General features: G+C 47.9%; 1 protein-coding gene across 1 annotated transcript; it reads left to right on the forward strand.

Moving 5' to 3' along the window:
• Positions 1–130: 130 nt before the first annotated feature.
• On the forward strand, positions 131–27,719 carry IKZF3 (IKAROS family zinc finger 3). The gene is made up of 6 exons (XM_051640151.1): positions 131–161; positions 1,279–1,389; positions 13,528–13,785; positions 16,118–16,234; positions 22,163–22,279; positions 27,016–27,719. The coding sequence occupies exons 1-6, from the start codon at positions 152–154 to the stop codon at positions 27,717–27,719; spliced, it is 1,317 nt and encodes a 438-aa protein (XP_051496111.1). The 5' UTR covers positions 131–151.

Raw genomic sequence — 27,719 nt, forward strand, 5'->3', positions numbered from 1 at the left:
CAAGTTTGCTTTCAGCCAAGAAAACGGGAATTTCTGAGAGGATGGAAAATGCATCGTGAGTGGTTCTAAATACTCAGCAACTCAAACTGCTGTTCTGTCTTTTGCAGGTTCCCAGGCAGGTATGGACCTAAGTCATTCTCAGGAAGAGCCCATGGCTGCAGGTACCGTGCTGGGCAAGTTGTTCTTTACCCTCTCTTGAAGGTTTTAAATTGAAATGGAGAAAAATACCTGAATTGGAGCTTGGTTGGATTCCCAGGACATGGAATAGCAGAGTCCCAAATATAAAGACAGGCATGAAAGGCAAAAAGTAAAATCTAGAATTTAAATAAAACTGTCAAACTTCAATATGATACTGGAAAATGGTCCTAAAGGGGGGAAAAAGGCTCAAGTAGGAAGGGAAATGATTTCAGGAGAAAGCTGGAAGTTTTAGGGAAGCAAGAATAATATGATTCTTTTGGTTGACTGCATTTCTGAAAATATGAAAACAAACCTCTGGCATGAGATTGACAAGTGTTTAATTTTCTTGCTAATCAAAACCTGAAACTTTTTTCAGCTTTTAGCAGCAATTTCACAACGTTGCTGCGAACTTTAAAATGCACAGGATTGTCCAAAGGCAACACTCCCAGGTTTCTAACCAAAATTCTGAGCTGAAATGCAGAGAGATCTGCATGAGATTAGAGTCAGTCTCTATGATGTTTTCTTTGAAAAGCTTCACCCCAGTACATGCACTGCAGGTCAGAGCTCGGGTGGGTTTCCAGGACCCGCTGCTGCTGAAACTTCCTGGTGCTGCTGCTGTTTCAAAGGGCACATGTGAAATGAGCAGTGAGGTGCCACTGGGTTCAAAAGAGGTTTCTGATGAAATGTGTTTGAGCAGCTTCCTGGCCTGGGGCCAGAATGATTAATATTTTGCCCAAATGAACCAAGTAGAGCTACGATTCCTTCTGCGTGCTCTGGAGAGCTCGCCTGCCCAGCTGCCAGCCCCAGCCCTGGGATGCAGGTGAAATCTAGAGTTCCATGCACTGGATTGTGTTCCTGCTGTCACTTGGAACAACCTCCAGACTAGTTTAGTGCGAGGAAAAGCTTAAGAGCTGGTGAAGTTGTGTGTGAGTTTGGGAAGCAAATCCATCCAAGCAAACTGCAGCTGCTGCATCCATGGGAAAACCATTGTGGGCGTTGGGAGCAACGTTGGGAGCTTGCAGGTACTTTGAGGTAGTCACCTGGAAATACTCTGGGAGCACAGGTTGGTCACTAGAGTTGTGTGGTTTGTGTTTTTTTCAGAAGGACAGGAGGTTCTGGCAGACTGCAACCTGAGCAAATCCCAGGAAATGGAAAGTATGGATAACATGGAAGATCTGAAGGAACACAACCAGTCTGGCGAAGAAGCAGGAGGTAAAGTCAAGACTGAATTCTGAAAAATAAGTTACATTTTGTCTTTTTATGGATCTGATTATGCTAAGAGAGTGATTAGGACGTTTATCCTGGATCATGGCTGTGGTTTTCAGCATGTCTGTGAAAGAAATAACAATACATACAATTCAGAGCTTTTCAACAAAGGAGGAGAAACTGTTTTCCATGGGGAAACCTCATGTGCGTTTTATGAAGGTCACTTCCCAGGATCTATGAAATATGGATAGCATGATACAAAGGCATGTGCAGTGATGTGTGGTGTAGCAGGCAAACTCTTCAAAGCAGTTTGTGCCAGGACTGCCCTCTCTTAATGCTGGGGAGTTACTCTGGTATCTGAAAAATGACTTGGCAATCTTATTTGTGGTTTTTTTAAAGAAAGGACAAGTTACCTCAAATTAATAGGACGACTCAGCCCTCTAGAACTTAAATCCATGGCAGTGATCCTCTGCTTTAGGCTGTGGGTGCACAGGTTGGTCAGTTTACCATGTTTGTTTAATTTGAACAGTAAACCCTTCCTATAGAACTCTCGTAGAAGACATATTTATGAATCAAGTGTTGAAGTTGTATGTGCTGTAAGGTCCTACAGAAGAGCACGTTTCTGTGGCTCTTTAAAAGCTAGTAAGTCCTCTTTGAAAGCAGCAGCTGCTGGACTCAGCCCTGAGAGCTGAGGGTTTGTGTGTGTCTGACAGATGTGGAGCCACCTCTTCCCTGCTGCAGGAGCTCAGCCCCTGCAATCACAGCCCTGCAACCATTCCTGCCCTCAGCTCAGCCTGCTCAGCTCTGCCAGCTCTCCACCACAAGCAGTGAAAAGTGCTGCCTGGCAGAGGATGTGGTGTGTGTGCTGGGGCAAAGACAGACCCTGTGCCCCCAGCTTCATGGTGCTGGTCAGGTACAGGGTGTCCATGGCAGTGCAGAAGTGTCAAGACATGATGCCTGTGGCTTTGCTTGGGAGCTTTGAGGTAGCGTTTCTGTATCGCGTGAATCAGGCGAATCACTAAAGAGCTGCCTCTGGTTTGGTTGCCCAAGTGGCCTCGGCTGGTCCCTGTGGTGTAGGTGGGATTCTTTTGAACCAAAATGCAATGTTCAGAGGTTAAACTTTTGCATTATTAAAGATTAGACTCTTAAAATGTGTTAACAAAGGACAAGAGAGAAACCACTCAGGGGAGTCCTGGGAGTCCATGAGGAGAGTGAAATCAAACCTGCTTTGGTATCTACAGCACCAGTGTCCCGGGGCTGTCCTGGTGTCCCGGGGCTGTCCTGGTGTCCCGGGGCTGTCCTGGTGTCCCGGGGCTGTCCTGGTGTCCCGGGGCTGTCCTGGTGTCCCGGGGCTGTCCTGGTGTCGCGGGGCTGTCCTGGTGTCGCGGCTTTCTTGCCAGTTGATGGAGAGAGAGCAAACAGGTTTTCTGACCCAGTGTGGGTGTCTGGCTCAGGGTGAAATGCCTCCTGACCCCAGAGCAGCAGCTTCTCAGCAGGCCTCTTGTTTGCAGGCAGGGAGAGCAGCTCAGCAGGGGTGTCTGCAGCGCAGAGTGCAGCTGGAGCAGGGAGCTCTGCTCTGCTCACCCTAAAAAGAGAAACTTGATGGTTTGCTCACAGAATCTTGAAGTCTGGAGCCTTTCCTACATCCAAGGCATGACCTCTCTTTCAGATCCCAGAGCACATCAAATATTCACAGCCATATTCCAGCAGTTTCTCCATCCCTCACACCGTTCCCACTCGCTCGCTCCTCCCTCTGTCCCTGCCCTCCTGCCCACTGAGCTGGGACACAGGAAGCCAGGACAGGATTTCTTCCACAAACCCCTCAATACTGAGCATCCCAGAGGAATTGCTGTAGCTTCTCCCCACCCTCCCGTTCCAGGAGCATCATGGCATTAAGGAAGTCTCTTCTTCCATTCCTTGACTTCTTCTTGCTTGGGCTCTTTCCCAGACACTGAAGTCAGGTACAACTTAAACACTTTTGATAGGATGTTTATATTGATACTGCTCTTACACCATTAATTTTTTATATTGCTGCTGATCTCTTAGTCTCTTTACAAGTTGTTCCGGAATGCAAATAACTGAACATTTACATCTCAAAGATAATGCCATGAGAATCAATAAAACATCAGGTCACTGGGATAGGCTGTGGTGCCATTAGAGTGTTCATTCATTATGGAGTGTGAAGCTACTCAGTACCTCAGTGCTCTTTGATGCTCACTCTAGGAGCAAAGAGGTGATTGCTAGGAGAGGGCTGTCCTAAATGTACAAAAAAAGAGAGCCACAGTGTCTCAGTCTAAAATGGCACAACATAAAATATAGATATTGTGTTTACTTTGTTGCTTCACGTTCAGTTCTCTACAGTCAGTCTGATACTGGAAGCACAATAAACCTTAAATATTTAAGCACGTTGCACTAGAATTCTACACTGTGTGAATATCTGTAGGAGCATTTAAGTTTCTTCCTAACAATGCCAGTTCAGTTGGATACTAGAATTCAGAAACAGTCCCAGCTTTCATGCCATGCCTCCTGTGTGAGCTGCAGGTCACCAGTAGCAGGTATCTTAGTCCTGGTGGGTCAATAACTGTCTTCTAGGTAAGTGAAACCACATTCTGACTGTGCTGCCTTGGTGGGAGTGTTATCCTTGGGAGATCACTAACCCTGGTCAAAATGAGTATTTAGTCTTCTCCAGAATCACAGAAATAATGTCAGTATCAGAGATGGCTCCTGGGAAAAGGGATTATGTCCTGCCTTGACCTGAAAAGTCTGTTTTGCTGTTAAAAAAGGCTGTATTTGGCACTTCTCCAGGCTGTGGTCACTGGCACCCTCACAGCATATCAAATTTGAAGAGAAATAATGAGCAACATTTGTGTGGTTCTCCTCAATGTTAATCATGGTGTTTGTGATCTCCCCTTCAGTGAGTGAGCGACTCCACCTCAGGTTTTAAAAAAAAACAAAACACAAAAAAAACCCCAAGAAAATCCTGCCCCCCTGCAGGATCCATGCCCCCAGGGCTTTCCATCTGCTGAAGGCCATCACAGGAACAGGAGGCCCCTGACTCAGAGGCAGATCAAGTGTTTGATCACTTGCTTCCCACTGCCTTGGTGTGTCTGTAACCTGTTTTTCTTCAGTGCAGTTGTCTGGTTTTTCCATGTTTCATCAAGCATTCACAGTAAGTCATAACCTTCCAGTTTCTTGGGCTGTTTCTTGTGCATCTTGCATTATTTTATTGGGTGATTCTCTGAATGCACCGTGGGGACCTAGTGTGAGGTTTTGAGCAGGAGTTTGTTGGAGGTGAAGTTCTGCTCCAAGACAATTCAACCTGTCCTGTCAAACCCCCCTTTTACCAGGGGTTCAGCCACGTGTGGGGCAGACAATCAGGCAGAAGGCAACAGCAATATGGTAATTAAAAGCTTGATGGAGAACAAAACAAAGAAAAAAAACCCTCTTTTATTTTTGCCTCCAGGGAATGGAGGCTGCATGCTGTGGTGCACATGGTGTGCTTGCCTGCAACCATAAAAATACCCTGTTCCTGTGGTGCTTCCTGTATCTTAGTCTGAAAAGAGACAAGCAGGGAGAGAGGGGAGGAAACCCTGCATTTCCCTCCTTTCTTTACGTGCCCCCAACCCTGTTACCCTTGGTGGCCAAAGCTGAAGTGTCCTTGATTTTAACATTCTGTGCCCTGGGAGCCGCATCCCAGCCCAAGGGTTTGACTCTGCCCGAATTCCCTGCTCTCCTGAGGCAACGACTCTTGGTTTCTTGGCGCGGTGAATCCTGGCGGGTGTTCGCGGGGGCGAGATGAGAGGCGAGAGAAGCCCCGTCGGGGCTCCAGGGCTGGTGCTGCGTGCGCGGCCGCACGGGGAGGTTGGGATGTTGGGGGGCACAGGGGAGCCCCTCGGCCCGGCCCCGCCGCTCGCACAGACGCTTATCTCGCTGGAAAAGGAAGTGCCGTTTGTTATCAGCGAGTGGCATCTGCCCAGCCCGGCGCGGGGTTATCTCGCAGCATCAGCGCTGCACCAGCTCCCGGGCAGGGGATTTCTGCAAGCGCCGCGAGCAGGCGGGGCTCAAAAGCCTGATCCGAGCCCGAGCGACAAGAGCTGCCCCGGGCTGGGTTGTGCCCCGAGCGGCAGGAATCCTGCCGAGCCCCTGGGGTGACACCGGCGCTGCCACCGCAGCCTGGAAACGACCGAGACCAGCTCGGACCTTTGAGGGGGGGGGAGCCCCGAGCAGCCCGGGCTGCCCCTGATGCCCGCGGGGTGAGCGGGAAGGTGCAGCTTTCACTGCTCTAATGAACCCCTTAGAGTTAGCAGAGAGGAGACTTTGCTCCTGAGCTACCCCGGGTGGCGGTGCCAGGTGTCGGGGGACGATGCACGGGGGGGTCCCCGGGGGAGGGATTCCCCCCCCGTAACTGCTGAACCCGCCTGGTTCTGGCTCCGCGACACGTGGCTGGGAGGCAGGCAGAGATCAGCCCTTGAAGCTGAAGGTGAGAGAAATGTTTGTTATTCCCGTGGCGTAAAAATGAAATCTAGCCCAGGGTAGGTGGGTTGTGGTGTGTGTGTCCCTTCCCCCAGCAGGAAATCAGTGAAGATGAAGAAAACGGCCCAAGGAACGTGAACCACGTGTCCTTGCAGAAGATAATCCATTTATAGAATATGGGCTGGTGGAAAGGAAATCAGTTAATTAAGATGACTCATGTTTTGTCCCCAAACCAGGCTGTTCATTTGGCACAGGACGTGAGGGGTGAAGGGGCAGGTTTCCCACTGTTTGGAAAGGTCTGAATCCACAGGAGTCAAAACTGGGCTGAGGTGCAGCAGGTTGTTCCATCAGCCTTGGGACTGATGAGCTGGGCTCCCAGTGGGCTGGTGTCTTGTTCCTGGCTGACTTCTCACTGAGTTATGGCAAATCTGCAGAGTGTCCTGGTCCCTCAGGCTGGCTCTGCCATGTTCTCAACACCACCTCCCACCCCAGTGCCTTCAACTGCTCCAGTTCTGCTGCTGCTGGATCTCCCTGCTGCTGCTCTGCAGGAGCTGCTGGGAACTTTGCTTAATTTTGAGCTCAATTCCATATGTTCCTGTTGACCAGCCTGTTGCTGCCTCACCTGCACGGTGTGCCAGGCACACAGAGGGTTTCTCCTGACACAGAGGCACCACCTCCAGGAGCTTTGGGTGCTCCTGGGCCTTCCCTTCATCAGAGCTGAGTGGGGCTGAGGAGCCTGCACCCTGCCTGATCCGGGTGGCTTTGGAGAGTGGGTCTGGAGGGTCCTAAGGGGACATGGAGTGATGTGTAGGCTCCTCCTGGAGACAAGTCTAAAGTAAACCACAGGTATTTAATTATAGAAACCTCAGTTTGGAGACAGTGTATTTGTCATCTGAAGTTCAAGCCTTGGAGTCTAATTTATTTACTACTGGAATTGTTTTCATCGTCAAATCAAAGCAACACACTTAATTTAGTGACAATTTTGGTGTTCAGGGATTTTGAGCAACATCTTAACTAAGCTTTTCAGTGTGCAGGTGTTAGAACTCCATTGATAGTTATCACAGATTTCCCTGATCTTCATATTATGTTCTATTTTCATATTATCTTTTTCTAGTATAAAGGCAAGAGTAGGTTGCATGGTAAGAGGGACTTGTGGGAAGTTAATTCAAAAAGGCCAAATGAAACTGCACCTCAGCTTCCTGGGTCTGAAGTTCATGTGAAAGAGCAGTTGACCAGAGCTGGCGATGCCCAAGTGCTCATATTAGTAATAGGTCCCTTGATATAACTCATGAAGGTGATGATCCAAATTTAACATGTGGCCTTTTTCAGTCTGACTGTGAGGTCCAGATGTTCTCTGATTAACTGTCTAATTGAAGTCTGATTTAACGGTTGTGATTGTGTCTGGCTTTCTGGACTTCAGGAATTGTGGTGTTAGAGGTGTTTTCTGTCCGTGATGCCTTCACCGACAGGAGGGAAGAGCTTGTTCAGCTTTGTCTTTTTCTCTGGTGTTTGTTTTGCTGTTGTGTTTTGTTGTGTTTTTTTTTAAGAGGGAAACTTTATATTAAGATATGAAGAGATAACGTGAACAGGTGTCATAAATGGAACCAGATTCATCTGGGACAGGCTGTGGAACATCTGGGCACTGCGGGCCCAGGGATGTGGGTTCCCTCTGCCCCCCTGTGCTCCCGTGCAGCACGGGGCAACAGGCAGTGCAGGGAAAACAGCAAGTGATTCACCCTCTTTTAAATTAAACGAATCAAAATAAAATCCCAAGATGGTTTTAGCAAGCACCAACCCTTGGTTTCTGGCACCCAGTTCCCTTGTCTCAGGGACTGATGTCCTGCCTCCCCAGATCCTGTTGGCAGTGGCAGGTAAATGCACTAATTGTCCCTCTGCACTTGTCCTGCTTCACTCCAGCGTTGGGAGCTCCCCAGGCTGGGGAACATTTCTCCCTGTAGCTCTGTTCCTGGTGGCATCACTTTCACATACCTTGCAATCCTTTTGGATGAAGGGCCTAAAAACCCCACTAGGTTATTATTGGGCAGAAACTGGTAACAGATGGGAAAGATCAGGTATGAAGTTGGATTTACACAGGAATATACATCTTTATAAGAGAACCCCTGGTATTTTAATAAGATGCTTTAAGGACCAGCTACATAATTCAAGTTTCCTGGCTCACATGAGCTGGGGGATGATGTGTGTTGGTTGTTGTTGTAATTAATTGTACAGCTAGACAAATTATACTGTGTTTTAATGATAGAAAGACACTGGTATTAATGAAGTAGAAAATGCACATCTGAGTGCTTGAAAAATGATGCCTGGTTTGGGGGCTGTTGTGTTGGTTTTTTTTTTCTTTCCAGTTCTAAGTGCTGCATTTCAATTTGATTTGTTTCTATTTTTGTTTCAAGTCAGAATAAAAACAAGGAAACTCATTACCATGGAGCGTGCCCTCCACAGAGGGGAAGCATGAAAGTTTCTTTCCTATTTTTAGCAGTGAAATTTCCACCAGGTGCATTAACTGCTCTGGTTCATTTAGGAATTACCGCTCAAGTGTGTGTTATTCAGTATCTACAGACAAAGGAGATGATTGGGTTTTGTACAGAAGTGGATACAGAACAACAGTGCAAAGGAAATACTGGAAGGCACCAATACAAAATAAAATCATAGAATCATGAAATGCTTTGGGTTGGAAGGGACCTAAATCAAACCAAATATGTCCAAGTAATAATTTCTAGTGAGACAAGGAAGTGAAATCTGTGGATCTCCAGGGCAGAACAGCAGCTCTGGATGCAGCACTTTGGATTTCTAGTGCAGAAGAATCTGCTTTGGGCAAAAAGGGCACCTGGCCTGTGGGGACACCCCCAGGCCAAGCATGTATGAGGGTGAACTCGTGTGGTCTCTGTCCTGGTTGCTGCTGTGAAGCTGACAGCTGATAGTGCTGCTGGGGAGTTGGTGCTTCCTTTGTTGGCAAACAGGGATCTCATAAAAACTGTTGGAAGGAAGGAGCTGAGTGCTGGAGTCACGGCAACAAGCAAAGCTGGGCTGGGCCAAAAGGCTCCAACTCCCTGCTTGTCCCTAGAGTTGGTGTCTGGGGGTGGGTGGAGAGGGAAGCCCTGGGGAAAAGTTTCCTTATCTCTGACTGTGTTGCCCCTGCTAAAAGAGGGGTAACCTCATGTTGCTCCTGTCACTTCCCATTTTATAATTCCCTGTTGTTCCTAGTCCCCAGCTTGTCGAGAGGCACCTGCAAGGCACGTGGGACTGTGTTTGTCTTGTTACTTCAGGAAAACAAGCAGGTGCAGCTTTGGTTTATTGGTTAACTTTTCCCAATCCGTGCCAGCGATGGGTTGTCCTGCAGATCTCTTCAGTAAGGAGAAGGGGTGTTTTTCCTTCATGATGGATCTTCCCCCCCAGGGTGTTGGTTCCATCATGGAGGGGTTTTCATAACCATGCAGGATTCTGCCTTTCATTTGGCAGCTCCGCTGACTTCCAGCTTCACTGCACAGCCCTGCTCTCCTCCCAGCTGCTCTGGGAGAAGAATCTGGCATTCTGGGAGGGGAGCAGCTCTAGCGTGTAGGTTTGGGCTTGAGGTGGCTGTTTCTGAGGGCAGTTTGTGGAGATGAGGGTGATGAATCATCAGTTAATGCCCCTGCAAGCCGGGCAGGCACAAGGATCCTTCGGCACACACACACGTTCCGACTCCCTTCTTGTTCTTCAGCATCTGAATCCTATTAACAGCTGTCAAAACCTGGTAAACTATTTATATGCTTTCACAATTTGTTTAATTGGATAGTTAGGAAATGGCAGACAAGAAAAGCTTATCTTTTTTTTCTTTTTTTTTCTCTAGTCTGTCTGAACATCTGTAGCATTAGGGGCTCATTATCTCTGAATTGGCATAGCAAATCAGCAGCATCATTAAAATGCCACATTAAGATGATTAAGTTTCTTTGTTATCCAGTTGACTTCTTGCATGTGCTGAGGATTTCACGATTATGACCCCACTCCTTGTAAAACACTTGAACAACATCACCCTTTTGTGCCGTTGCCTTTAATAGCTTCTGGGTTTTATTCTTTGTGCTTTTCCTGCTGCTACTGGTAAACTTTGCTTAACAACAGTGCAAAACTTGGGTTCTGTTCTTTGCATTCGATGCCAAGGTCTTGGATTAAATATAGCAACTGGGGGTTTTTCCTTCTGAGACTTCCTCCTACAGAGGATGGCAAAGACAACCCTCAGGCTGGTCCTGATGTTTGCTGCCATTGACTTCTCTCTCTATTCATGCATTTTATAGAACTTGTACAAGCTCAGTTCATGTGGTGACTCAGCCTGAAGTTGCCACCACAGCTTTATTTTGGATTTTTTCCAGGACCCATTGTTTTTACAGTGTTTCAGGTGAAACAAAAATATTACTCTGGAGTATGTCTTTCATCTTGTAATCATCTCCCCAGGAAATGAAACCATGTGCATCAGCCTTAATGCATCACACTGGGACTTTGTTGTGTAAAATCTACATTTTTTTTTCTGCAGTGAGTGTTACCTTCATGAACTGCCTCAAGAAAAATAGTTACCTGGGTTGGACCTGGTGAATGTTTTTTTCCTCTCACCACCTCTTCACTTTCCTGGGCATGGAAGAGATGACAGCACCTCTTCTGTCAACTGGAGCAACTTTGTTAGTGCTGTGAGGAATAATTGTGCTTTTCCTCAATTAATTCTCTTTTTTCTACTCAGAGTTGCAGCCACTTGGAAACTCCCTCATCTCATGAAAATATGTTGATATGATTTTTGAGTGACAGATACAACAAACCTTTCCACGCAGCTGCCACTCTCCTGATCTCACAGTGTTCCCTTACATGCCAGTACAGAAGTCAGGGCTGAAAAAGGAATTTGGTTGCTTCAGACCTTGGCAACCACCTGGGTAATTTTAGGCTGACCTGTACTGAGCCAGGTTTCCCTCAGCCTTGTACCAAAGCAGCTTCTCTGCTGCTGCCAGGAGGGCAGAGCAGACTCAATAACAGGTGTGTTAGGACAGAAAGATTCCAGCTCTTCTAATATTTATGTGGTTACAAAAAGCCTCTTCCCTGGTGGCTTCTGCTGCCTCTTGTTCTCAGTCATCAGAAGGTGAGTTTTCCCATGGAGGTTCTCCAGGTGCCCACGTGCACGCTGGAACACCCAAGCTTTGGGATGTGGGACAGCTGGAGTGGTGGTGGAAAAGAGCCTTGATCTCAACTCAGGAGCATCCTTCTCTGCTGCTACAAGAAATACAAGTATTGCAGGCAGGGAGGGGGTTATTTTCTGCGGTGGAACCCCAGGATGGCCATGGGCAGCTCAGAGCAGCCTTCATGGCTGCACAGCTCGAAGTTACCGTAACTCTAGAGGAGTGAGAAGCTGTGAGCCAGGAACTTGTGGTGAGAAACAGCAGAAAACGGTAGAGAAGCCTTCTGAGTTGGAGGCTACAGCTCGTCCTCCTCTGCTGAGCAATTGCACTTGGTGCAGACCAAAGGTGAGGGAGGCGTTGGGTAGAAAGTGGGAATTGAAATTGTTTCTGAAAGTACCAGCAAGGTGCAGCTGCAACGTGCACTTCCTTTTACCGCTGTGCAGGATGTAGCAAATTAGTTTGGAACTGCCTTCCCTTTGAGAGGGAAGAAAACAACCAGCCCACCAAAACTCCTCTTTTTTAAATTTTTTTTTTATTTTTGGGAAGAGGTTCTGCCGAGAGCTGCTTTCAGCACCTGGCAATCATTTTGCCTTCGAGTGACGGAAATGGAAGCACAAACGAGTTTGGGAGGAGTCCTGGTTGCAGGATCCCCCTCACACCCCCAGAGGTGAAGTTGGCAGCAGGAGGTGCCTGCAGAGGAAGCCCCGTTCCAGTGGAAGGAGAAGTCCTTGGGATGTGAAGCAAAGCTGGGAATGAAGGAGGGGCAGAGGAAAACGGCCCATTTGTAGGTGAATCCAGACCTCCCTGTGCCCCTCTGAGCAACCAGCCCAACCTGTGGGAGCAGGACAGTCAGTCCCAGAATCAAACTCTAAGAAATGTCCAGGATAGGAGGATAAAACCACACAATATGGGGGAAAAAACCCCATCCTTCTATGGGTATCATCTAGGGAGAGTGAGCACCAACAGGGGTTTTCCACTCTAGTGTGGATTCTTGCACGGGATGAGGGAATTCTCACCCACCTGCTGCTCCCACCTCCCTTTGAGCTGAACTCGGGCAGATTGGCAGAGCTTCGTGCAAGTGTTTTGGGTAAAGGAGAGATTTTTATCTCTAAAATGTAGTTGAAAATTTCAGCTCCATGAAAGTGTTGGTTGCCAGATCTTTATTTTTCAGTGCTGCTTTTATGTTGCCACCTCGTTTTGGCTGTCACCCATTGTTTGTTCTCGGCATTTGATGTGGTTTATTACTCAGAACCAGAGCTAATACATGTTCAGCAGTCCAGGTTCTCTGCTCTGGAGAAAGGACAAGTAATGAAGTGTCATATTTAACAGTCAAACCCTCAGCTTGAGAGAGGAGCAGGTGGCCATGAGAATAATACTTTCAAACAGGAAACTCTGTAGTTTATCTCTTGATGCTTTTCTTCACTTGGTGGCTTGAGGCAGGACTCCAGTTTCAGCATAGCCTGGTTCTGCTCTAGGTGGAGAAGCTGGCTTGAAGCAGGACAAAGATGTCCTGTCAGTTGGGAAGGGTTTTCATGCAAGTGCTGGTAATGCTGGAATTAATAGGGGGAAGGAAATTCAGCAACGTAAGTTGGGAATCATCAGCTGGTTTTAGAGTGTGACCAATTCACTTCTATTTTTACATGGCACTTTTATTGGCACCGAGCGTTCAGCTGTTGGTACCTTCTTCCCCTCTCAGGAAATGGCATCTGGTGAAGGCAGCATCTTGGGTTTGCCCTGGACAAGGCTGCAGGGCCAGGAACCTGATGCTCAGCCTCAGGAGCCTTTGGGTTCTTTGCCACACACTCACAAAATGTCTCTGGACAAATCTTGTAACATTTCTAGGATGCAGTTTCAGGAAGTCCTTACCCAGCTGGTCCTACCCACAGGGTGACCTTATGTCAAGATTGTTGGGTGTTTCTCACACATTTGACAACTTTGGATAAAAACTGCAATTTGCAAGTGAAAATTCAGATGACTGATTAGAATTATCTGATGAGCATCTATAACACAGGAGCACTTGGAAGTCTTATTCTGGATTAAACAAGTCTCTTGGGCATGTTTGAAGCACCAGAGGTTGCTCAGGAAGATCAAAGGATCCATTTTATCCTGTTGAAACTGTCTTGCTGTATTTTGAATTCACAGGCAGAGCCTGGGACACTAATTTCTACAGGCTAATTGTGAGTTGTGGGAATAAGTATTTTCTTTTGGACCCTGTATTTGCAGGAGAAGTTTGTGCTGTGTTAAACTTGTATAATGTATGGAAGGAAGTTACCCATTAGTGGTAATTAACAGCCGGATCAGTAGTTCAGAAGTTATCTCACTGTGAGTATCATTAAAAGTACATGACCTGTGAAGATTCACATCTTGGCTGCATTTCTTCACCTTTGTGTGTTTAAGTAAAGCTTTTAGGAAGATTGATGATGTCATTTTATGCGATTTTTTTGGTGAGTTTGTTTTCTAAGACACTTTGTTGTGCCTGAGATGAGCCTCGTTTCACTTCTGTGCTTCCTTTTGCCTGCAGATGATGTGATTAAAGTGAAAGGAGAATATGGTGAAAGAGAGGAGGCTGCTTTGAGCTCAGAGCCAATGGAGAACCCGGAAGAATCCGAAATGTCTTACGTGTATCCCAGAGAATACGAGTATGAAAGCATCAAACTGGAAAGACATTCTGGTTCCTATGACACCACCAGGCCAGCCAGTGGGAAAATGAACTGTGACATCTGTGGATTAGCCTGCATTAGCCTCAATGTCTTGATGGTTCATAAACGTAGCCACACTGGTAAATATCTCTGTTATTCTGGTAGGAGCTGAATAAGGGCCATAATGTGTGATCTGGGCTGTGTGTTGTAACAAAGGATCCAAAGCCCCAGGATTTCCTTGTTCTGTCCTTCACCCCACAGGTGACCTCTAGCAAGTTGCTCACTTTTCTGTGCCTCGCTTCACCCACCTTTCTTCTCATCAGGACTGAATGTTAGTAAAAGCTTGTTTGTGAGGCGTTTTAAGAGTTTTGGATGAAAGGCACTATGTCATCCAAGAACTTCAGCCACAAGTTAGATTGGTTCTGTGCTGCCATGACCAGTCTGTGTGTGTATTTCCCTTTGGATTGTTGCCAAAGTGCAGCACGATGAGCAGCTCAGGGTCTGACCTGCAGTGAGATAAAGACTGTTGGGTGATTCTTCTAAAAACTGCTGGCCTGGTGGAATCAGCCTCCTCCAGAGCACTGATCTCCATGGAAAGTCTGTGCAGTGTTTCCCATAGTCCTGCACGTGTTGCAAGAAGCTGTGACAGCAGAGCTGTGTGTGACCCTGCTGCAGGGAAGGGCTGCAGCTCATTCTGTAGCAGGGAATTGAGCTGGTGTCTGACTCTTCCCAAGAGGAAGGTTTGAGGGGAGCAGGGCCCCACGTAACCATTAAATGTCCTTTTCTGTGTCATTTTCAGGTGAACGGCCATTCCAGTGTAATCAGTGTGGAGCTTCCTTTACTCAGAAGGGAAACCTCCTCCGCCACATTAAGCTGCACACGGGGGAAAAACCTTTTAAATGTCACCTTTGCAGCTACGCCTGCCAGAGGAGGGATGCACTCACGGGTCACCTGAGGACACATTCTGGTAAGTGGCTTCAGAGGCACTTGGTGTGTTTTAGATGTGTGTCACTGGGACACTGAAGGTGGAAAACAGTCAAGGTTGCTCAGCTGGTTCTGAGTCCCCAGACTGCAGTGACCACTTGTCCTGCCTGCTCTGCTGCTGGAACCAGCTGAGGACTCAGCTCTGCCCCTAACACGGAGAGAGGTTCTGCCCCAGGACACCCACCCTGCAAACCTGCTGCTGCAAAATGGCTCCTTGGGGGCTTCAGACCGTGGGGCCAGCTCTGCCAGGCTGTGAGCGTGGGGAGACACACCCCCTGGGGCCTGGCTGAGCTGTGGGGTGGCTCTGGGAGCACAGTCCAGGAGAGCGTGACCCCCCTCACCTTGCTGTTGCCCAGTGCCTTTCATCTGAAGGTCTTAACACGCTCAACAAGCACCCCTGGGTTTTCTCAGGCCTGGTAGGGGGTTCCAGCCATTTTACAGATGGGAGAAATGGAGGCACAGAGCTGGGGTGACCTGAGTAACAAGCCCAGTGCAAATGGATGAATCCGAGTTCCCCCAGTTCTGCAAGAGCCAGGTTGTCCTTTGATTTGTGCATCTCCTGCCTCATACAGGGCCTAGAAAGAAAGCATTTATTCTAAATGGTAGATGTTATCTCTGCACTGCACTTCACAGAGAAAAGTGAGTTCAGCCTCACAAAGAATCAAAGTTAAAAATGTGATTGTCTGACATGGTGAGATTCTGATTTAATCAAGCCCCAGCCCAGTGGGGGTGGCTGGTCCCCCCAGCCCAGTGCTGCCATCATTGTGCTTCAGGCAGATGGGGAGGAGGTTGGGACTGAGCTTTGCAAGACCCGGGTTGTTGAGCAGTATAAAGAAAACCTCTTCAGGTGGATCAGGTAGATCAGTGAATAGTTGCATTGGCAGTGGGGAGTAGGGTCCTTCTGCACCCTGTGCAGTGCATGGCTGGTGCTGCTGGGGGGTGATTTGGTGCCTGGGTGTGTCAGAGGGGGTCTGTTCACAAACAGTCATGAGATACTTCAGTGAGTCCAGTCCCCGTGTGAGGCACCAGGAGGGGCTGCCTGGAGGTCTGAGTTACAGACCAGTTTGCTTTAGCTCACTTGAACTTACTTTACAATAAACACCTTTGGAAATGAAGGCACCTTACGTGTGGCTTTGCTTGGGTTCAATTTCATCGGTTTGATGAAATCCTTGAGCAATTCTGTGCAGGCAGGGCCTGGGCTGGGCAGCTGGGGCAGGTGCAGCCAAGGGAAGCTGTCAGCTCCTGGCAGGCAGTGCCCAGTTGTGAGCCCTTTGGTGCTGGGCCCGGGGGATGAGGAGGAGCTGCGTGTCTGGTGGGCTCCAGCCTCACGTAACCCCCCTTCTGTGATGATTCCAGTGCTCCTAAAAACGTAACAGAAACGTGAAGCATCCTCTGTGAGCTGAGCACCTGCTGTTAGCTGAGCTGGCCGGGAGGCAGCGTGTCACTCACCTCTGGTGCTTGTTTTATCCCCTGCTCTTCTGTTCCCAGTGGAGAAACCATACAAATGTGAGTTCTGTGGAAGGAGCTACAAGCAGAGGAGCTCGCTGGAGGAGCACAAGGAGCGGTGCCGGACCTGCCTGCAGGGCCCTGGGCTGTGCGAGGCTGGTGAGTGCTGGGGCAGGTGGGAGCTGCTGGTGCCCAGCCTGGAAACAGCTTTTGCTACAGACATTTGCAGTTACCTGAGGGGCTGGGACATCTTATAAAAGGGTCTAGTTTAAGGCATCCCTCAGGCAACTAGTTAAAGAATGTTTTTATTTCAATCGCTTCTTTATTTGGCTTTGAATACATCTAAAATGCCTTCTGCACAGCATTTCTGTAGGGGACACTCACAGTAACTTGAATTATTGCTGCATTAATGCTGCTGTGTGGCTTATTGCATGAGTGGACACCCCTGTTGCTGACAACACTTGTTCCTGTGCCTCAGTTGGTTTGATCCTTCCTTTTTCTTAGAAAAAGAGCTGTTGGCAGAACAGGGTAGAATCTGCAGCAGTTTTAGAGGCCTGAATCTGAGTGTGGGAACGGGGCCATGTCCCAGAGATGATGGAAAGATCAGTGTGGGAGGCAGTGAGAGGGACTGAGCTGTCTGGAAAAAGGCTGGAGGTGAAATTGATCAAACCAGTTTTTCTTTTCCCAGCAGCAGGGTTGCAGCTCTGCACACTTGGGTGGGAAGTACCAGCCGTAACCTCTGAGGCTGCTGCACCTCAGTCCTGCAGATCCTACACTGAACTTGTGTGGCTTAAATCCCACAACACACCAGTAAATCAGGGAGGAATTACTTTTCCCATTCCAAGGCAGGGAGTGGCTGTGACCTCCCAAAGGATTTCACGACTAATCCCTGGCAGAGCTGTGGCCACAGTTTCAGATCCAGGTTCCCATCCTTTCCTGTGCAGCCTTCAAAAACCAACTTTAAGGACTCAGGCTTCCCAGTTTGGATTATCAGTTTCAAATAGAATTTTCTTTTAGTGGAAAAAGTTAAACTGAGTTTTCAGAGAAACAACTAAATGTAAAAATATACTTAGAGAGATGACAATATTTACCAAGGCCCTTTAATAATAACAAAAAAGATTGTATTGAGTGATATTATCTAGCAAAGATTCTGCAGGCATTGTCAGAAGCCGGGCCTGAAAAGCAGTGTGAAGACCTGTTGATAGATGATGGTAACTCTGGCTCCAAGAGTCCTCACCCTGTGCAGAATGAGCAGGTTTTGACCCAAACACACACAGAAACCTCCAGAAAGAGCCCACAGTTTCAGCAAGTCAGAGGTTTGTCATGTTTCATGGAGTGTGTCTCCTTTCCAGCAAATGACATGTTTTTAGAGCCTTAGTAAAAGTAAAGGGTTATCAGAACATCAGCAAGTTTTGGTTTTCATGAGAACCAGCACACACTGTAGCTGTGGTTTGTGTTACTGTACATGCTCCCATGATGGCAACTGCTCCGAGGTGTCCACCACGTGAAAATGGAAAACATGATTCCTACCATAGATTTCTGCTCTTAAATGATTCTCAGGGTTGATATTAATTTCAGAAGAGCAACATTTCACTTATCCAGAAGCTGCTCTGCAGCCCTGGGGGCAGTGGGATGCTGTGCCCTGCCTTGGGGACAGAGGAACTGTGACGTGGTGTCTGTGCCCTTGGCACCTTTGGCAGGGTTTTCAGGGGAGCAGGAAGGTGTATGAAAACCAGGAACTCTGGCCTTGCTGAGGCATTTTTATTCACTTTCTGGTACCACACTGTGTAAAGTGAGAGAATCAGGGAGGCTCGAAGGACCTCAGCAGGTCATTGAGTGCACTTGATTTGCTTCTTTCCCCAAGTGTAGTATTTTGAGCTTTTGTTAGTGAACGTCGGGTTTTTATTCCTCACCATTTTCCTACTTGCCCACATCACCTGGAATCTGGCTCCTCCCTTCTGAGCCTTCCCACCCGTGAGCACCAGTGTGCTCTGGGGGCCACCACCCACTGCTGAACTCAAAGACTGAAAAGCATCAAGGCCACAGCAACCATTTCTGGCTGCTTTTAGCTGGAGGTTTGTATGTTCCAGCTGCAGCAGCTGGGGGAAGATTTCTGAAAGAAAAGTTTAATGTGACAATATTGTCAGAGTGTGGCTCAGTCCCTGATAACAATCTCTGGTCACGTTGTTCTCATTGCTCAATAACCCACCTCTCTGTTCCACTCTCCAGCATTTAGTGACCACACAGAGGTGTCACAGGAAGCAATGCCTCTAATTTGAGCTCTGCTTTGTACTTTGGGGGTTTGTTAACAATGCCCACATGTTCTAAAAATTAGACTCACATTTATGGCGTGACAGAAACCACACTATGGAAACAGCTCAGGCTCAATGGTTGTGCTGGGTTTGCACTCTGGGCTGGAAGGAAGGGATCTGCCCTCTGCTCATCTGCAGGGTGACTCCGTAGGTAGGTGACAGTGCTGTTTGAGGTGGCTCATCCCCCAGCCATTACAGGAACATAAGTAGTCATTTGTCAGGGGTAAACCACATTTGCACAAACAGTTTCTCCTGGATGTGTTTCGTAAAGATCACAACTGGGGTGTGCACACCCCGAGGGAGGCAACCTGAGGGACAGCCCAGGTGACACCAGGGAGGACTGTGATCAGTTTCTCATGGAGCAGGAGATGGTGGCCCCAGTTACACAGTGGTCAGGATGTTGGGGCTAAACCCCATCCTCCTGCTGTGGGAAATGAGGAGTTTGGCTTCCCATGTAGTTCCAGAGGCACCTGCAGGAGCACTGGTCAGATCTGACAAGAGGGAAGAGGGTGATTGATCTGGTCTGCAGAGTTTCTTTCAGCATCCTGAGGGTTGTTGTTTTCTGGCCATGCAGCTGAACCACCAGGAGTGTTGGGCTTGCAGGGATCACAGGCTGAAATAGGTGAAGAGCTTTAGTAGCTTTTCTTAATTCATTTTTTCTCAGTGTAACTTTCAGTAAAGCATTTGACCATTTCTGTCAGGCCAGCCTGAAATTTATTTTTAGATACACGTTATAGTGAGATAATTAGTTGTTTAATGTCAGGATGTGCAGTGGGTAAAGTAATTGGAGAGGGAGACACAGCATGATTATTTCCCTCTGTTTGAGGAGTCTTCAGAGAATTTGGGGTGATTAAAACGAAATGTTTGCTAAGTACTACATTTTATTCTTGGCTTGTTTGAGAAGTGATCCAAAAGAAATAGATGATTTTAAGTCAGCTTTTGGGTAAAGAAAGCAGTTCTGTGGGAGAGCATCACCCCCTGTGCCTCGGGGGGAGCAGAGCCTGTTTCCCCAGGCCTGTGCTGTGGAGACATTGTCAAAGACCTTTTGTGGCCCATAAATAGATTTATTATTTATTTATTTAGGAAAAAGCAGCCACTAGGAAGGAGCAGAAAATGTTAATGTGAAAGAAAAGGCCTTCAGTGTTACAATAAAACAGCAGGCAGCCCCAGAGCTGCAGGTTGAGACTTAGAGATGTCCCAGAACAGTGTTGGCCACCAGTGGCTGCCTCCCCAGCACTCTGCTCTGAGTAAAGACCATTGTTATCTCTGCAGGAAGCTGCTTGGCTGCCCCCCTGACACTAATTTAATGAAGTTCCCCCAGTGGCACATAAATAACGTGGAGAAGACAAGTAGTCACTGATGGGGCAGCTCCCAGGGTGTCTGGGGCTGGTGGGGGGACTGACAGAAACTTCACTCTCTGAGCTCTGTCAGGAGAGAGAGAAAAAGGGTCTGGAAATGGGACATTAAAGCCTTGATAGAACATGAGTACAACTCATGAAGTGAAAGATTGAGAAAAAGAGGAACTAGAAGGACGAAATAAGAACAATGAAGGATTGGCAGGGACCAGGGAGTTGCTCTTGTGACAGGCATGAATTGGGGTTTGTTGGTTTTTTTCTTTACAATGTACATTTTTTCACACGCAGCACTGTCTGTGGTGTTCTCTTGTTCAGGGTAGCTGTGGGTTGTTGAAATTTAAATTCCTGTTATCAGTGACTTGTGCAATGATCCTGTCAGGATCACAAGCTTTCTGGATCAGGGGTGGTTCAAACCCTGACCTGCAGTTGCCTACAGATAATGTGGAGAGCTCTGGGTTTTGGGGTATGAGAGTTAAACATCACTTCTGAAATTAAAAACCCCATAACATGATTCTCCAGAATTAACTAGAGCTTCTGGCCAAAACCCAAAGGGGTGATTATGTTCTGCCTACCCAACTTTCCCTTGTAGTTTCACCTCAATCTGATGTTTTGTCTCCTCTGATGTAAACTGTTTGGTATGTCTTGGTATTTCAGGCTGGAAGCAGGTGCATTTTAGCTGCTGATAAATATATCTATGCAAATCTAAACACAGAGTAACCGGGAATAAAAACTAGACTAGAAAAGCAGTGTGGTGTTACCTCTGAGGCATTGCATCTGGGTGCCTGGTGATCAGGCAGCTCCTGGATGGGGCAGGGCTGAGCTGAGCCCTCTCATCCTCTTCATCCTGAGTCACCTTTGGATGCCTGTGGCATCGAGTGCTGGTGAAGCTCTTCACCTTTCCAAAATGCTGAACAAACATTCACAAATGGTTCTGGCTGGGGTTTGGTGAGTCATGGTGTGTGCTGACTGAAACTCCTGTGATATCAATAACAGCAGCAATAAACAAGGAGTGACTGGCTTTGAAATGTACAGGGAGATGCTGCTGACTGTGCTGTGCAAGGATGATGCTGCATTTTTATCTCTTGTTGTACTTGGCAAACAGCAGTTTAAGTCCAATCCTTAATAAAACTGCACTTAGCAGGGCTGAAGTGAGATCGAAGCACGTGGATGGTTTTCCTCTGGGGTTGCTTCTCTCTCTGGATAATGCTTCATGACTTCAGGTCTGCTGGTGCCATAGCACAGTAACTGGGCAGCCAGGATCCCTTCACAGTGGGATCTGACCTGTGTTACCTTGAAAGTAACTGACCCTTGCTTGTCTCCCTTCTCTCCATAGATACCAACCCTTAAAGCCTTGGCCAGTCTTGCAACGTGTCCAGTTTTCACCACACTGGTCCCTAGTGCTGCAACTCTTAGTGCTGCTTCTTAATACAAAAGTGCCACTGACACTTGTTCTTCAGGCAGGAGCAGGTTGGGGGAAGGTGCAGCAGTTGCCTGAGGGTTAGTCTGGCAGTCCTGAGGGGAGGTGGCAGTTGTGGGGAGAGGTGGGAGTTGTGGGGTGCCCCCCACAGCCTCCCTGGGCTGCAGGGAAATGCTGGGCAGGGGTGAGCAGGGCTGGGGGGGTGCCCAGGGGATAAATGGGGAGACCCCCACAATGGGCAGCGGCCCAGTCTCCTGGGAGTGATCCCAGGGGACAAGCACTTTCCCTAAAATTAGAATTCTGGAGGTTGTCAGGAGGTTTAAACCACCTAATGCTTCCAAGTGTGCCAGAAAAAACTGTGCCTGCTCAGTTTGAGCTGTAGCACTTGGGGGGGCTGGGGAGGGGAATGAGCCATAAGGACACCTGAAAAAGAAAAAAGGGCTAGAAATGAATATTTAAAGAGTATATGATTTGTACTTTAATGGAACATGGATCTATTTTATACAAGTTTGTTAGTGCTGAGGGAAGGCCTGCTCTAGGTGTGACTGCTCCCTCAGCAGAGCACGGGGCTGTGTGGGAGCACAGGGTGGGTCTGCAGGTGTCACCCGGGCTCAGAGTCAAAAAGAAAGGCCAGCAGGGGTTATATCTCCATCCACGTTTTACAGCCAACCCTTCCAGCCACTGTATCTGACACTTCCTCTTGCTAATGAGGAGCCCGGGCTGCTCTGGTCTGTGTCCTCCTGCCGCGTGTCTGGTGCTGAGACAGGGGAGCAGGAACCACAGGAAAAGCAAAACAAGTTCACCTCAGGTCTCCAAGCTGTTTGCTCCCATTGGTGTGGCACACTCTGGAGATTAAGCCATTCATCTCTTTTTCTTTTCTTTTTTTTTTTTTTCTTTTCTTTTTTTTTTTTTCCCCTATTCACCTACGTGTTGGTTTTGTGTCGTGTTTTTGGTTTTTTTCTGTTGTTGTTTTTTTTTTTTCTTTTCACATTTTCCAAACTAGCCAGCGTGGAGGCAAAGCACAGCAAGGCAGAGATGGGGAGTGAAAGAGCCCTTGTGCTGGACAGGCTAGCAAGCAACGTGGCAAAGCGAAAAAGCTCAATGCCCCAGAAATTTATTGGTAAGAACAAAAAACCTTTTCATGTGCAACACTTAACTATGTGCGAGTTGGGGAGCTGCAGTACAATGCCTCTGCTTCTTTTAAATATCCTTCTCAAGTTTATAATCTAATCCAATGCAAAAGAATATAAATAAAGTAACATTTTTTGATGTTTTTTTAGTGATCTGATGGAGGGTTTTGATTAAAAGTAAAATAATATATTCTGTTACTTAATTGGGATGGAAGCTACTGTTGTGCTTTGTTTCTATTTGTGTAGGCAATTTATGCATCTATTTTATGAGCTTCCACGTGTTGTTTTCTGTACCTGTGCATTTGAAATGTTCTCTGCTAGGTGCTTCCCAGGAAAAGAGCAGGAGGCTTAATGCTGGTAAGGGCTGAGTGCCCTTTCCAGTCAGCAGGAGCTGAAGGTACTTGCAGGATGTGTGTGTGGAATAAAGCCTAAAGACAGAAAAGTATTGGATTCTGTTAGTCATCCTGCTGAATTTGAATATGATTTAAAAATATCGAATCCTTTCTTGTGGTAATTTAAGCAACAAGATGTTTCCATAGCATTTTCTTTGCATTTAATTGTATATGATCAGAGTTTTGCATGCTGGGGGTTGTAAATACTAGTTGGGCAGGTTTTGTGTTTCAGCGAGTGCCTGATCCTCTTGGCTGCTCTAATTTCATTAACTTGCCTTTTAAGAAAATCAAATGCAACTCTTGTGCCCTGAGTAAAGACCCGACTTAGTCAGCAGTTCTGTGCTGTTAGTGCTGATCGTGCCTGGTTTGTTACGTTCTGTACGGCTGGTTAAGGTCACCAGTGGTTGTTGCTCTTCATCCAACCTTCCCCTGGGAGGGGTCTGCGTGTTGGCAGGAGCTCTGGGGGGTCTGGGGGTGCATCAGGGCCTGAGGTTGGCACAGACAGGGGGTGCTGAGGACCTGCCTGCCCCCTGACCTGCTGCTGGGTCCCTCTGGGCAGGAAGGCTGCTCAGCTTCAGCAGGTACTGTAGCTCCTGCTGGGTCGGGGGTGGCTCTGGGCTCTGAAAGCTGGAGGCTTTTATCCAGGCATCTCAGTGCAGCTTGAAAAGGTCACCTTGTAGAGCAGGGGGGGTAACTCCAGCACACCCCCTCAAGTGCCTTTAGTGCTTAATACTGAAACTGTTGACTGTGGGACTTGGACCTTGCAGGTCATGCTGTGGTTCTAACAGTAATACTGATGCAAATGTTTGAAATTCTTCAGTTTCCTTTTTTTTTTTTTTTTCTCTTTTTTTTTTTTTTTCTTTTTTTAGCTTTCAGCTTCTCCCTGCCTTGGTTGACATTTGCTACCAAGTTCCAGCTTTATGTATTTCATTAAGCATGTCTGCAGCAGGACCCACCGCTCGGCACGGGCTGCAGGGAAGTGCTGGTGTTCCTGGTTTGTTTCATACGGGTTCCAGCACAGAACAGATCCCTTTGGGTTTGTGACCCTGCTCCAGAACGTGGGCAGCAGATGGCACAAACTGATACCGCCAGGGGTTTTGTGGAGGACCAGGGCAGTTCACACCAAAAGGGACAAAATAAGCAATTTCTGAAACTGACTGTTTTTCTAGAGCCTGTGCTGGGCAGGTTCTGGTTGGGTGTGATAAGATGACTCACTTGATCCCTTTTATCCCTGGGAACTCTGAGAGCAGTCTGTCCGACCTTGCTTTGACTTGTGTGACTTCCTGAACTGTAGGTGTAGGAGTGCAGAGCTGCCAGGACAGCTTTGTGATTTCTTGGGAAACAGGCTTCTCAGAACGGGGGCTGATGGGTCATTTTGTCAGGAAGAAGGGACAGAGACGTAAACTAACAAGGCATCTTTGTTTGCCTCATTCCTGTGAATGAAGTCTATTGATAGGGGGAGAAAAAACCCACTTTATTATTATTTGAGGGCTCTGCAGAGACTCATACGAATTCCAGGAGTCTTGCCCACTTTATTTTTTCACATTTTCATCTGCTGTAGCTTCCTTCAGTGGTGGAAGTCTCAAATAAGGACACAGATCAGCAGATCTTGACTTCTAAGCTCTGCACGAGGCCCCTTTCAAAGGTTCTCCTGCAAAGGTTTTGTTCTCAGCTTTCCCTTTAGTTATGAGTGAATAAGGATTTTGGTGGAATTAATGATTTTGTGTTTCCTGTTTTGCTGGGGATTTCTGTTTTGCATGGATATGAACCAAATCTGCAAACTCTGGATTTTTGTACTTCCTGGATTGATTAATGAACAGATTTTTTTTTAATTAATATTTTTTTTAATAACAAAAATAGCCCAGCAGAGCAGCTGCCTGTGCTGGTGGTTCTGCACTGCTGGGTAAAACCCCCCTGGGGCAGGGCTGTGATGCAAGTGCCAGGTATCCAGGGCAGCCAGTGCATTTCTGGTGCTTTGCACCCGCAGACCCAGAGTTTCTATTTCACCCTTTTTAAAAACAACTTCTCCCCAAGACCCGGGAGTGAAAATGCATTTCTCACAGTGGTAAAAGTGCTGGTGCAGCTCTGACAGCTTGGTGACAAAGCCCCCGAGTGGGGTGAGGCATCACCTGCTCGGTGAGTCCAGCACAGGCAGCAGGGTCCCTCTCTGGTCCCTCTCTGGTCACTTGCTGCTCCCAGTGTCTGCAGCTCATCAGGCAGCAGGACTCTCGGGAGGTTCTGGAGCAGGTGAAGCACCACTGAGCAGCACATGAGTCTGTGTCACGCTGTGGCTCCGGAGGGGAAAGCTTTTGCATTGCACCCAGACAAACAAGCCAAAAAAAACCCCAGCAGACCAAGGGGGAAGGTGTCCTGCTGGCCAGGGGCTGCTTTGTCAAGGAGAGAACCTGTACGTTTAATTTTTAATGTAGTGTTTGTCAGTAAGTTTGTGGCAGTCTGCCCGGTGGAAGCAAAATAGGCACCCAAGAGAGACTCCCCCCGGCTTGGCTGCGTGTGGGGCTGAGCTGGAGGTTCTGGGGAGACAACAAGCTCTTTCTGTGGCACTTTCATGCAGACCCAGCCTGTCTGAACACAGGCCCCTCACTGAGGTATCGAAATGAGCTGCCTGGGGTGTCTGCTGAGCCCAGGGGGAGAGGGGAGGCTGTTCTTTATTAGTGCCTTTTCCTCCCAAAGGGTCTGGGTTAAAGCCTGATTTCTTGCCTTCTCAAAGTGTCCAACAACACGGCCCGTTGGTGTCAGGACAGCACTGGGGAGTTTGCATTTCATTTGCTGTAACTGGTAATTTAAGGGAGACAGACTGGGCTGTTGTGGGGACTTCAAAAAGCCCCCAGGACAGGGGAATGTCAGGGTTCTGAGATCACCTCAGTAGTCACAGCATTTTTTTCTCTTACAACAGTGAATCCTAACCTAAAATCTACAAGCAGTGCTGCCTATTTTTGCTTTTACTGCCTCTTTTTTTTTTATTATTTCAAATTTATTCACATCTTTCAGTTGCCTGGAGCTGGTTTTATGACTCACACCAATGTGCTATCTCGTTTTGTTTCCTCCTGTGTGAAGTTGGATGGCAAGTTGTGTTGAGGGTTGGAAGCAGTTGCACTCTTGTGGTTCACTAACCTTTTTGGGTGTTTTATAAGAGAAACGTGAGCTCCTGGTTTTCTGCCTCTGCAGTGAAACCTGAGGAGTTTCATATACATTGAGTCACGCTGTTGACAAGTGACTGATAAACATCTGCACTGCTCGAGTTACCGTAACTAAGGCATTAGTGGATCTGATGTCTGCAAGTCACTTGCACATGAAACGTTTGGTCTGGCCCATTTGTTGGGTTTTGTTTTGTGTTGTATTTTTTTTTTAAAAAAAAAAGCTCTGAATGTTTTTGTTTTATGTAACCACAGAATTCGGTTACTTATTTCTAGACAGTCACAAAAAACGTGACTTCAGTCCTTTTGGGGTGCAGTTTGATTTCCTCCTGGCACAAAGGAGTTGAGGTGTGCCCAGCCCACCTCCCTGGCCTTGGTCCTTGCGAGATGAGGCGTGAGCAGGATTTCAGGAGCTCTCAGCTCTCCTGCTCTGTCTCATCAGGAGGTTTCAAAGCTCCAGCCCACCCAGAGAGGAAGGCATTTCACTCCTCTTGCCCCAGGAGTGACCCAAAACGTGCTGGTGTCTGTGTATGTCCATGTCTTAGGTGCTCTGAAAGCCTGTGCTGAGCTCACAGAAGGCAGGTGGGTGCAGAGGGAGCTGCTGTTGTCAGAGGATAGGGGGGAAAGTTGACTCCAGTGTCCAAGGATGGATGAAAGACTCTCTCAGATGGGTGAAAGTCATGAGAAGTGCATCAGGTCTTGTCTTTGCTTTCTCTGTCAGAGCAGGGAACACTTCTGGGGGGACATGCCAGGAAGGAGAGGTTGCAGTCTTGGTAGCAAAATGGAGAGTTTGGGTTTGTTACCCAGTAGCTCTTCTACAAGTATTTTCATTAATGATTGTTTGCCTTTTTCTAGAAAAAACATGAGCAGTTAATGCAGGGAAGCTTTGTTAATATTCTTCCCCTTAAATCCCAGAATAATTAAAACAAAGTAGTTATGATTTGTCCAGTTATTATCCCTCACCACCTCTCCATTAAATTTTTGCTTTCAAGGCTGGACTTTAGAAAATAATTAACAAAAGCCAAAAAAACCCCACCCAGAAGCTACTGGTGTGTATGAGCAGCCTCTTCCCGCAGAGAACATTTCGTGCCTCTCTACTTTCTGGAGTCAGCTGCCATTTAGAGAAGGTATCGTGGACTTTCAATGCTGCTCATAATTAACCCCTCTCCTCTCTTGCAGGTGAGAAGCGACACAATTTTGATGTGAGTTACAACTCAAGTTTCATGTACGAGAAGGAAAGCGAGCTCATGCAGGGCCGGATGATGGACCAGGCCATCAACAACGCCATCACCTACCTTGGGGCAGAGGCCCTGCGCCCTCTGGTGCAGACGCCACCGGCTCCCACCTCCGAGATGGTCCCGGTGATCAGCAGCCTCTACCCCATCGCCCTGACCCGCCCCGACCTGCCCAACGGCAACGCGCAGGACGCCGAGAAGAGCCATGCCCACCTCAGGGACAAAAGCCTGTCTTCTGACAGAGGCCTTTCCCCAAACAACAGCGGCCAAGACTCCACAGACACTGACAGCAACCACGAGGAGCGGCAGAATCCCACCTTCCAGCCAAGCCAGATGATCCCCGCCCAGCCCCGCAACGGCCTCCAGTCCCTGAAGGATTTCCCCAGGCCTTACGACATCCTCAAGCCCCCCGCCCTCTGCCCCCGCGACGCCTTCAAGGTCCTCAACAAGGAAGGGGAGGCCATCGGGGTCTACCGCTGCGACCACTGCCGGGTCCTCTTCCTGGATTACGTGATGTTCACCATCCACATGGGCTGCCACGGCTTCCGCGACCCCTTCGAGTGCAACGTCTGCGGGTACCGCGGCCACGACCGCTACGAGTTCTCCTCGCACATTGCGCGCGGGGAGCACCGGGTGCTGCTCAAGTAG

This window comes from Apus apus, chromosome 25, assembly GCF_020740795.1.
Source record: "Apus apus isolate bApuApu2 chromosome 25, bApuApu2.pri.cur, whole genome shotgun sequence".
NCBI lineage: Eukaryota > Metazoa > Chordata > Aves > Apodiformes > Apodidae > Apus > Apus apus.

Coding starts and splice junctions, on each gene's coding strand:
- IKZF3 (XM_051640151.1), top strand. Junction 13,786..16,117: donor TCATAAACGTAGCCACACTG/GTAAATATCTCT, acceptor TTCTGTTCCCAG/TGGAGAAACCATACAAATGT. Junction 22,280..27,015: donor AATGCCCCAGAAATTTATTG/GTAAGAACAAAA, acceptor CCTCTCTTGCAG/GTGAGAAGCGACACAATTTT.